The following is a 12,231-nucleotide window of genomic DNA, read 5'->3' as shown; positions in this document are numbered from 1 at the left end:
AATTCCAGTCTGGTCATGGCTTTTGAAAATTGCCCCAAACCAAAAGGCAGAAACACACAGAATTAAAATAATTCCTTGAATATATGGAAATTGATACAAGTGAGCAATCTGCTACCTTCACACCCATCTCCTTTTGCAACCCCTGGAACTGCTTCTGATATTACTGAAAACTGACGATATTGTTTCCTCTCCATTTTGTTACAGAAAACACAGAAAATTGTATTGTATAAACCCTACAGCAGACATAATAAAGTTTATTAAAAGCAAACACCCTCCCCTAAATCACAGCCCCACACAGTTATGTGATGTAACCTTGCCTATTTTGCCCATCACTCTGCCTAATGCAGCCTTCAGCCCCCTTTAAATATGGGTCTCGGTCACTGGAAAATTATTCACCCCTGGATTTATAAGTCCTCCATTAGGGTCATGACCAGTGCTTTTCCAATTAATATTTATGGACTTTTGGGGTCACTCATAAGAAAAAAAAAATACAACAGAGATTAGGTTGTTATTTGTTGATTTATTCTGTATTATATAACCACAGAATACCATACAGTAAATCAGTTTTCCTCAATTTGCTGCCCTTCATATATGCTGGACTACAATTTCCATATCCCCTACTTGTCTGCTGGCCTACATTTGGGGAGGCTGTTATAAATCCTGTGCTACAACACTACCTGTATTTATGACGGAACAGTGGGCCAGTATGCCTTGGGGAGGGGAGTTAATTATACCAAAAGAACGAATGGGAGCAAATGTGCAAGCCACATCACACACTTCTTTCCATGTCCCAACCATCCATTTCGTATGACTGCTATCAGTTTTCCTTGAGAGAAACTTGATTCACTTCTCGTCTGATAGAAATCAGCAACATTGGAATAGTTGGTTTCAAAATAAATGTCTCTAGCTAATCACCTAAATTCCGGAACACTGATTTTGACATTTGGATCTTTTCATTTTTGTAAAAAAATAAAATATTCTTCAAGCTGACCACAACTCCTGCTTATTTCATGTTTATTTAGTTTTTCTAGTGACTTTCGGCAGGATTTTTTTTTTTTTTTACTTTCCAATCTAGCTTACCAAGGTGGTCTGCCATCCAAATATTAACCAACCCATTCCTGCTTATTTTCCAAGCCAAGACAAAGTGAAGCAAGTGTTGCCACATGCTTCAGTAATTCAGCAGCATCTCTCCTCCTCTTCTTTTTCAAACATTCCAGTAGATCAAAATCTAACAAAAATAAAAAGCTGAGCCAAATTCCAAAGGCAATCTTGTGCTAGAGTAAAGACTGAAAGGATGTAGTTCTAAGCCGCAGATTACCCTCTATGAAATCTCTAAAGGAAGAGTAGGGGACGTGTGTAAAAAAAGAAGTATCATCACCAACACTAAACAGTTGCACCTCTGTCTTGAGAAATGCAGTTTGAACTGTGGTCAAAGAGAAATCCACCACCCCCGAGATGGGCTCTTTTAGAACAAGGGTGACTCCAGAAATTAACAGATTAAAGGCAAATCCAATTCTGATGCACCAGCTAAAAAGAAGATAGGATGCTAGGTTTAAATTCATTATTTTACTAGGAGATAGTTCAAAAAGCAAGATCAATACTGTATCAATTACAGAAACACAGTTGGAGCGCACTGGCAAAAGCTCCTTCGAAAACTCTTGGCTGCTATGCCTTACATTCAATTCATCTAAATGTGAAGTAGAATCAGATATTTCATGACATCAGTAAAAGATAGCTCCTTTATGGCACTTTTACAGCATGACTTCTTAGTAGAGTTATGTTGTAAAACTGCAATTTCGTTGCACCAATTTCACCGCAACTCTGATATTAAATCATTTTCCACATCAATTCCTCCTTGGACAAACTGACAGTAATTGGCTTGCCAGCCTGAAGAAAGCCATAAAGCCTTTAATTAAGGAGCACTTCAGTATTTAAATGACAAAATACAAACCTTAAATAAAACACAGGGAGTGGCTATTTAAGGGCAACAATGCAGCACAATGCTTGTATAAGGCATAGTTACTCTGTTTGTCATGCTGCCTTCAGGAGAGTAGATGCTGGCAGCAACTCAAGGAGAAAGGGGTCCTATCCAAATCTCAAAGGCACTCAGTACTCAGGGCTGACTCCCCCTTTACTTTTTGTAATTTGATATAAACAATAGAATACAAAAATGCACACATGGTCTGCCAAACACAGTAGGTATATATCTTGCTGCATCCTCCCCCCCCACCACCACCCCAAAAACAGATGCAGCAGGCAGGAAAGGATGAGACCTACCTACACCGGACTTCTCACACAGTGGACAGAGAGCCCCTGCATTTTGCATTCGGGGACCTGAGCAAACACAGTACATCAGAATCTCATCATCATCTTAAAGGAAAGCTAGTGCTGCTGTTGGGTTACTCCATAAAGCCAAGCCCTGGGTCTGAATCAAAATAGAAATAAGAATTGAAAATATTTCTAAATGCTTTGAAGGATGAAAAGAACAGGAGCATTTGTGCTCTAACAATTGCCACAAGTAAGAATTCATAGTGATGGTTCCCCAGTAGCTTCACTCAGAACATCTAAATTCAGCAAGAAGGTTTGCAACATTGGGTGCTGTGTGATTCGGCACCTGAGAATTCCTTTTAAAAACCCATTAAGGTAGATGGCGCCCTAGCCTTTTCACCTGACATGACAGTATCATGCGAAAATTAAGTTAGCAGTTATTGGTGTTCTGCGTATGAAGAGTGAACTCATTCTTCGAGGTTGGATCCTTTTGAAGACAAAACACCACCTGAAATCAGAAAGAAATATTTGCAGGCATGACTTGCTCTAGGGGTGAGAGCAAATGTAAAATTATAAAACTAAAGAAAAACACTTTAGAAAAAGGAAGGAACAATAGTTTTGGAGACAAAATATTTTGAAAAAGGGCAGTCAAAATGTTTAACAATGTAATTAGCCCTTCCAGGCCTTTGTTCTTCCTTTAAACAACCATTACAGCATTGCTACTACATGTCACCTGGTTATTGTTTTTTTAAATCAACATGCTTGGAATTAAAATAACACAATTTCCCAGACAAAATCACAACTGATGACTCCTTTAGGTTCCAGTCTTTGTAACACATGATGCCTCCTCTTAAAATCAGCTTTCCAATTAACAGTTTTGGTCAGATTTATATTCCCAATTTAGCAACTGACACTTACTAGATAAGTTTACAGGCTGGATTATATATTGCGGCTTCTAGCTGGAGACTGCTTTCATATGTCATTGTCACCATGTAGGGACCGCTTGATTGATTTTTCTCCATGCCATCACAATTTTTCCTCCTTGAACGTTTTCAGCAGTAAAACTCCTAGCATCCTACACCATTGACTTTCTTTCCTAGGGATGCTGGGAAGGACCATCTGGGATTCTACAAGTTGTTCCTGTAGTTCAGAAATACCTGGAATCCTACAGGTTACTCCCAGACCACATTAAGATGCTTACAGTTATTTGTTGGTTAGATTTATATCCCGCCTTTTGCTCAAGAACTCTGTGTACATAGTGTACCCTCCTCCCATTTTCCCTGCAACCCTGTGAAATAGGTTGGGTCGAGAGTAACTGGCTGAAAACCACCCACTGAGCTTCTGTGGTTGATGGTGGACTAGACCCTGGGTTTTCCCAGTGCCACATTATGGCACTATGTGCCACACAATGGCACACTAAGCACTATACCACACAGTGAATCAATTCTGCACAATAGAGTCACTGAGAGATTAATGTAACCCTGAAGACAAAAATGTACTATTTCTACTTTGAGCTATTTTGTCCTCAACCCAAGAGTATTTCAGAACCAACCCAGCAAATTCCTGATCTTTTTTGCTCTTTGTTCTCCCTAGTCAGGATTTGTTTCTCTTGACTGATGAAACTCACAAGGGCCAATCCACATGCTTTTCATATGATATCAAAACTTTTGATAGGCCTATAAGCCTTTGTATTACAGAATCTTCACATCAACCCTGCAGATTGTCGATGAATCCTGAAATAAGTGTATTTCAGTTTCTACAATCAGCTTCTGAAGTTCTGGGGAGGTAATTTTCACAAATTTGCATGTGGAGAACATTCTGTCTATATCAAGCTAAATATTATCTAAAAACTATACACATAGATGTCTTTATACTTGGGAATTTTGCATCACACAATCTTCTTCCTCATTTGTTGTGCACAGCATCATCTAATTAACTTCGCTGAAGGCTGCTTTTCTATTGCTGGAAATCTCACAATTCCCCACACTGGGTACCTGAGAAAATACAATGTTTCTCCTGGAATTGCACTATGAATAGGGCACACAGGGCAATTGCAACTTTACATAAGGCACACAAGCATTTACTGGATATTACTTCTGATATTATTAGCAACAAGCAGCATGACTTTCCTGTATATACTTCTGCATAATTCTGCAAAAAGCTTTGATTTTTTTAAAAAAAAGGTATTATAATTTGATTAGAAATATAGCTTCAGTGCTTAGACGGCAAAGTACAGGTACTTTAATGCAGGATAAATGCCATGTTGTGTTTCATGATGTGCCATACTCGTTTGAAGCTAAGAAAAGGGGTGGGTGGGTGGAGAAAAGCATTACTTACAAATCAGGTGTCTAACTTTTTCTAAACTACAGGCTACACCTGCCAGGAAAAAAAGTAGGCAAGCCCAGATAAAAGAAGAGTCGGACTAAAAAAAAAACAACTCCAGACTTGATTAAATTATATTAATCAAATGTTAATATACATTTTCATATTTTAAATATGAAATGTGTCTATCTATCTTCATATATAAATGTATATATTTATTCATATATAAAATGAAGCATTTAAGGCTTTTGGGCCTGGGGTCTCAGACTATGAATTTTGCTCAAGAGAATTACAAAATTATTTGGGATCTTAGCTATTGTAACAATCCAAACTGGAAGAACAAGTGAATGCACAGCTATCTCAAATTCTGTATCATTTACAAGTGAAAGAAATGGGGCATCGTAATCATACACATAAACAGGATTCACATAAACATCAAAGAAGAAGTAATGTGCAATTGGATCACAGGGATCCAGAATAACAGGAAGCATTGCACACGTCCCATCCATTCTCTGATCTCAGCAGGCCACTCACGGGTTCATAAGCTACCAAAATTCTCCATTCAGCTTTTACAATTTACAGTTAGCTCATCTCCTATGAACTTAAAACATTTGGACGTGTTAAAGAATTAATAAGCAGACAAGCTATTTCAGTCACATTAATTGTTATAACATGTCCCTGGCTCTTTGAAACAGCTTAGGCCATAACAATGAGCACCACATTTGTTAAAAGAAAAGATGAATCATAATCTAGATTTCTGCATGACAGCACTGTTTGGGGAGGGACTGGGGGCATGTTGGCCTCACAGGGCAAACCAGATAGGAATCACAACCAGATGAGCTAATTCTACTTTATTGTAAAGCTACATTGACAGAATCTTGCAAGTCTGAAAGTACAATCCTTCCCCTGTCTCCTTAACAGCCTGAAAAACTAGGGAGGGTCTCTTCTGAGCCTCTTGCCCCACCCACTATCCAGTTGCAGGCTATGCTGTCTCTTATCTGACCATTCCCTTGACAGCGTCTCTTTCCCCAGTCTCCCAAGGTCTTTCCCACATACCATTACAGGGTAGGAAAAGATGGTCCAAGGCTTTAACGCAGTGTTTCTCAACCTTAGAAACTTTAAGATGCATGGATTTCAACTCCCAGAATTCCCCAGCTAGCTATGCTGGCTGAGGAATTCTGGGAGTTGAAGTCCATGCATCTTAAAGTTGCTAAGGTTGAGAAACACTGCTTTAATGGGGTTCATAATTTCAAGAAGTCATGAAATTCACTGTGACAATCTTGGGTATCTAACACAACATGCCTCAACCTCAACCTCTACTTTAACCTTCTTTCTAATAGAAAAGCAACCAAACTCATGAAACATCATTCACATAACATCATAGTTAGTAACAACCTTAAAAACTTACCTACATTGCTACAATTTGGTGGACTGTGGGATACTTGTCATTCAGACATCTTTAGCATTCCACCCCCATTGGTATCATGCTGTTATGCTAGATATGGCACTTCACAAGGTAAAAAATGTATACAGCTGATTTCTTAGAAATGTTTCAAAATGGAACCTGCTAGCTTCCTATGTCCCTGGTTATGAGGAAAATACCTGATCAGGATTTTGGTACTTGGGATACAAACAGTAGATATGGCTGAACCAGTTCAAGAGCCTAAATGAGATGAAACAAAGGCCATTCAACTGCTATCATTGGCAGCTAAGAACAAAATGAAGGAAGGGAGGGAAGAAAGACACATGAATCAAGAACTATTGCTATTTTTCTAGCAGAACATCCCAGCAAAATGAAAAACTTTTGCAAAAGACATGATGATCACACTGAATTCTAGTTCCAAAGGCAACTGTCCCCACCTTCTTAGCATGGAATTTTAACCACTTTGCCGTGATATAACAATCCATGTCAATTTGAACTGCATTATAAAAATAATTTTCATCAACCGTACTTCTATCATCAGTGTTGCCATCAATTGTACTCCCATCATCAAGCAATGCAAAATTATGGGAACAGACTTTTTTTTGTATTAAGAAAACAGCTTGGAGATATGTTTGGAATGTATTGGGTTCAGGAATGTCTGGAACAAACACAGTGTTTTCTGGTTTAAAACATGCAATTGTCAAACTGTTGATAATTGGTCAATAGAACTTATGGGTCAAACTGCTCTTCTCGGGCAAGCAGCCTTTCTGGAAGTGTCTCAGAGTGAACATACATGCACGCTCCTGACGCAAGGGATTCCATCTAACTTCCTTAAAGAGTCATTTTTAAAATGGAAAGTGTATAGTAAATGGTATTGATTGTATTTAATTCTCTTTTTCTGTCCTCTAACTGCTTTGCTGACAACTCTTCAGAAAACTGGTAGTTACCTATGAAGAGAAAACATGCTGGCTGTTCATCAGCTCCTACGTCCCAGAAAATCTACGGCCTCTGTGGAATCCCATTCACAATGGAATCCCAGGTTTAGCAGACTCTTATTAAAACATACTGTGTTGGAAGAGCATAAAGCAAGCTGTGACTTGGGACGGCTGACTTCTCCCATGGGATCCTGGGAACATACATTTCCTGTAAACCAATGCTCCAATGGGGCTGACCCGTTCTGGCTCCCTAGGAGTCTATTTCCTTTCTTTCCCACTCAACCCATTGGAGAGCAAGACGATGCGAATTCCAGACCTAACTATCCTTCAGACAAAATTTCCCAAGTTTCTGCAAACCTCAGATGACTGAAATGTACAAAGGTCTAATCCCCCTTAGAACATAAGCATAATAAGGACCTGTTTACATATAGCAGCATCTTTTGCATAGGAAATGATGTTATTTTTACGGCTACATTTATGCGCCTCCTCTCCTCCCAAGTGCCCAGGGCAGCAAACTGTTTTCCTCCTCTTTTGCATTTTATCTTCACAGCAATCCTAAGAGGGAAGTGAACTGAGAGACAGAAACTGACACAAGATCACCCAGCAATCTTCCCAAAATGCGCTCCTACACAAATATCTTCTACAGGTGATTGTACTGTGTGAAAACACAAGTGTTTTCCAGCTAGGAAATGGACTTAATGGCAATGTCTTTAGCAATCTTCTGATTATGCTATTAGCCATGCAAAATAAGACACACTAAACATTGTGGCCACAAACTACAGAAGGTCAGTTGTGGGTACATTCTGGCTACAAAAATGTAATTTCTTCATTTCAAATACAACTATTTTTGTTTCTGGGAATAGATCCTTCCCCATTCCCAGGAAGCTGAGGGCACTGCTTGTTCTCTGGACAAAGGAGGACCTCCCTTCTTGCCATGTGTGTCCTCTCCACAATAACAGAAATACCCTTTTGTCTGAAGTAATATACAATACTAAAGTGTGTGTCTGTGTCTGTGTCTGTGTGTGTTTCAGATTCAGAAATGGAAAGAGCAAGCAATTTGCTCCCTGTTGGACCAAGTTGCTCCCATTTCCTACAGCTGTAAACAGATATGGCTAACATTCTTTGAGTGAATGGGATTTTAAAAAAACAAAACTAAAATCGTATGATTTTTAGGCAGAAATCTCTCAATGTATTTTTTAACCTTAAAAATATTTTTTTTAAAAAATATACAGAACTTCTGAATGCAGACATAGCTTACATGGCTGAATTAGATATAGACAACATTAGAGCTTGTTTACAACTTTAAATTTAAACTTAAATCTGATGTTCAGTGACAACCATACAAAGGATAGTGGCTCCATGGCTTAAACATTATAGCAATTTTTCCAACACTTCACTTTGTTCTTTCCAAGAGTGTAATCATTCAGAATATCACATGAAGTGTCCTTGCTTGTTTAAAATGTATAACTGACAATTTTAAATATACAACATATAAAAAATATAGTGGAAATCATATTTATTTATTTACTAGAATAAAGATAATATTTTTGTCTTTTATTTTCCCTTAAAGGCCTCTGGCCTTCCCTTGTAACACTACCAGCATATTCTTCATTGCAAAACATTGGCTTTTGGGAATCTCCTACTTCAATTACTGGCTATGGAATAATATGCTGAACTCCAGAACCCCCCGCCCCCTTCCCCAAGGCATCTCTCCAGACAGGATCCCTGGTTGCACTGGGCAAGAGACTGCTATGAGAGCAGCCAACTAAGGTTACAATATAAGCTTATGCCAACGAAGTCCCAGGCTTGCTTCTGAGTAAACATGCAACTCTCCTATTTACTGGTGCCCAGTGAGCTAAGGGCTACTTCATAGGTTACATTTTCCTAGGAAGTTTTTTTTCTGCTGGAATTCCATAGATTAGTAACTGACATTCAGAGCTGCTATCTGACCCAGAACACTCACAGCAGATAAAACACATCTGTGACACATTAAAAGTGTATACACTCCAGAAGGGCAGCCATATTAGCTGGCTTCATCCAAAGCAGCAAAGAGCCTTTAATGGTTCACAAGATTCATTGTGCAAATGTTTTTTTTCCCCCTTTCTGATGCTAAGACTGATCTGCCTATAGAACATTGCATGAAATAGCCTTTAGGAGGACTTCCCACTTCCCCATGATGAGAAAATTAATCTAGCAAACTGTACACTATGAGCTTTGTAAGAAAAAGATTTGTTTGTAAATAAGCTTGAATATCAGCCATGCCTGAATGGTGGGCTTTAGTCTTTTCAGCATCATTAAATCCTTCAGCTAGATCATGAAAGGCATCAGCTCATATTGTAAGTTAAATTTCTAATATATAAGGTAAAAATATTTTTAAAAAGGCTTCTAATGCTAGTCTAAGGAAAGACAGTAGCCTAGCCTATTATCCAGCCTATCGCTTCTAGTTGTGCCGGACTACAAATCTCATCACTCCAGCCAGCCCAGTCAATTGACTAGGGAGTACAATTTTTATCCAACACATCTGAAGGTGCCAGATTGAGAAAGGCTGAACTACTCATGAAGGAGCTTGCATAGCTGCTTTACCAGTGATGTAATGCTGGAACTACTAATAAGATTGGCTTTCACCACTTTTGGTGTGCAGCCCCTACAGTAATACCAGCAGAGTGTTAAATATCCAATTTACTTGTTCCTGGAAGCTCCAGCAGTGGTTCCAAACATCAAAAGGGAATGAAAAGGATGGTTTGGGGACTCAGAAAAAATACCTTTTAACTCTTTCTTATTCACTGCTGGAAGAAAGAGTGAAGTTGATACAAACAGAGAATGGTGGTATTGGAAAGTCTAAAACATCAGAGCTAAAATTAACCCGTTTAAAGTCTCAAGGTTTGAGACTGAACAGAGGGAGCAACTATAACACAACAGAAATAGCACAGAACTAATTAAATGAGCATCACATCCAATGTAGTTTTGCTAGAAAAGGTCAGGAAGATACTTCAAAAGTTTACTCTCCCGTGACTTCAGACATAAGATTGGGGTTTAAGTGAGAACAATAACACCTCTGAAGTAAGTTCTTTTCTGATCGTGTTTACAGCAGAAGATGACATCCAGTACTCATTCTTGTTTAAAATTAAGAAACCTGTTTTTAACAAAATACGTATGAAGCAAACAGGAATAAAACTTAGGGTCAGAACTACTGGCCTGGGGCTTAGGGAAGTGGCATCAATTTCTGCTCCAGGTTGGCTGTGAATTTCATAGTAAGTTTCCCCACAATAGCCCTTTGAATACCATTCTACATCTGCTCTGCCAGTATATGTGTGTACAGAATATAGACTATATAGCTCCTTTCTATGCATTAACTAAGTGCATCTGTATACAAAGAATTTATACACAAGAATACAAAGGAAATGCATCGCGGTACATTTCAGAGAGGCTGACATACCTGAGCTCCATTTCACGTGGCTCCCCCACTATTTATTAATAAACCATATTTGTAAAAACTAACACCATTACAGTCTTCCCTGCCCGAGTCTTGCCAAGAGGGCGAGGTAAACCAAAGGCGTCTGAGCCCCGCGCCCTCGGAGTCCACCTCAGCGGGCCGCGCGGTCCTGCAGCGGGGCCGCGCGCTTGCAAGAGAGCGCGGGGCAAGGCAAGGCGAGTCCGGGGGTCCCGTTTCTCGCGGCGGCTGCCCGACTCTCCCTCTGGCGGCCTCTTGTCCTCCGCGATCAGGGGCTCCGGCGCCGTTGGGGGAGTTGTGCCTCCGGCCTCCTGGGCCGGAGCGAGTCTCTAGGGCGACGAAGGGTCTCCGGGAGTTTTCGTGACCGAGGAGTCGCCGACTCCGTCTTCAGGCGTCGTCGCCGGGGCCTCTCCGTCGCTGGATCCGGGGGCCAGGGGGCTGGGGGCCGTTTCGGGCGGCTGGGACTGGGCGTGCGGCTGACCGCCGCCCCTCACCGGTTGCCAGATCAGGCTGTAGTAGACGGCCAGCACGATGGCGGCCAGGGAGACAGAGAGAACGTAGGCCAGCACGGTGGCCAAGCGCACCCACTTCTTGTTGGTCTTGGCCGCCATGCGCGCCTTCTTGTCCCCGGTGTAAGTGGCCGGCTTGCCCCGCTCCCCGGCCGCCCCCGCCTCCTTCTCCTTCATGGGGGCGCGGCCCTTGGCCCGCTGCTCCACCACCCTCTCCGTCGTGCTGAGACTCCCGCTGGGGATGGGCCCCCAAGGGACGAGCCGCCGATCACATCACGACCTGCCCCGAAGCTGCAGAAGGAGGAAGACGCGGCGGCGGAGCGGATGCTGCAGCGGGCGGGCCTCGGGAGAAAGAACCGCGGCGGCGGCGGCAGCAGCAGCTCCCAGAGGCAGCGAGAACAGCGGCTGAGATCGCCGGGAGGAGGAGGCAGCTGCGGCTGAGATCGCCGACCAGCCCCGGCAGAACCCCTCACCAACCTTCCCCTCGCTCTCCCCGTGGACGTCGCTCTCTGCGCGCGCCTTTCCGTCTCGCGGTGGCAGGAGAACCGCGGCGTCGCCAGCCGCGAGGAGAGAAGGGACGAGCGAGCGAGCGAGCGGCTATTAAAGGGGCGATGCAGCGAGAGCTGATAAAGGAGGGGGGACGGGGGGAGAGAGAGAAAAAAGAAGCTGCCGCCTGCGCCTTAAAAAGGCAACAGAGAGTGGGCGCACCGCCGACTCCGAGCTTTCCCCGGGGTGGTACACTGCCAGCCTGCAGAGTCGGGGGTAGGTGGGAGGGACAAGGCGCCGTTCATCTCCGTCTTTCACGGGCGCGCTTTTGGAACGCTCCCCCGCCTCTCCCCTCGCTTCCTAACCTCGCTGCGTGCAGCTTTCAGTCCCGAGCGCAGGACTTGCAAATCTGCGGCGAAAGATGGAGAGGGAAGGGAAACATCTGGGGGGGGGGGAGCAAACTACGCTCCTGGTTGCAGTTGGCTCACCATCCGCCAGACACACTTAGTTGAACGTACTGGAACACAGCATGCTTACTTAGAGAACCCCCTCAAGTATCCGAGTATCCAGGATCAGAGCAGCCCGGTTTAGATTCCTGGAGATTTAAATGGCTAGCGCCCGGCCGGGTTTGATCAAATACCAAACCGGATGGTTTGACCAAATACGAACTCCCAGCCTGGAAGTGCAAAATAGGTAACCGCGAGCTATTGCCTCGTTCCCCGGGCTCTCCTGCCACAAATCCAGCTCTTGTTGGGAAGGATGGAGATTTTGGGAGATGCTTGTCCTCAGTGTGGCTAAGCGTTGGTGGGTTTCTACAAGAAAAGCGAAGTCTTCGCG

The 12,231-nt window shown here is 42.5% G+C and overlaps 1 protein-coding gene across 1 annotated transcript; it reads right to left on the bottom strand.

Annotated features, from left to right (window-relative positions):
* Positions 1-5,816: 5,816 nt before the first annotated feature.
* Positions 5,817-11,708, bottom strand: INAFM2 (InaF motif containing 2). The gene has a single exon (XM_088145449.1). It carries the CDS (start codon positions 11,083-11,085, stop codon positions 10,729-10,731), a length of 357 nt encoding a protein of 118 aa, XP_088001575.1. The 5' UTR covers positions 11,086-11,708; the 3' UTR covers positions 5,817-10,728.
* Between the last annotated feature and the right edge of the window lie 523 nt (positions 11,709-12,231).

The sequence above is a fragment of the Python bivittatus genome, unplaced genomic scaffold (assembly GCF_059951505.1).
Source record: "Python bivittatus isolate LINGU-HERP-01145 unplaced genomic scaffold, Pbiv_v1 ctg000480_np1212, whole genome shotgun sequence".
Classification (NCBI taxonomy): domain Eukaryota; kingdom Metazoa; phylum Chordata; class Lepidosauria; order Squamata; family Pythonidae; genus Python; species Python bivittatus.
The sequence above is the reverse complement of the archived record's forward strand: the minus strand, read 5'-3'. Positions and strand labels throughout refer to the sequence as shown.

Excerpts from the sequence above, each read along its gene's own strand:
- INAFM2 (XM_088145449.1), bottom strand. The coding sequence starts at position 11,085 with ATGAAGGAGAAGGAGGCGGGGGCGGCCGGGGAGCGGGGCAAGCCGGCC.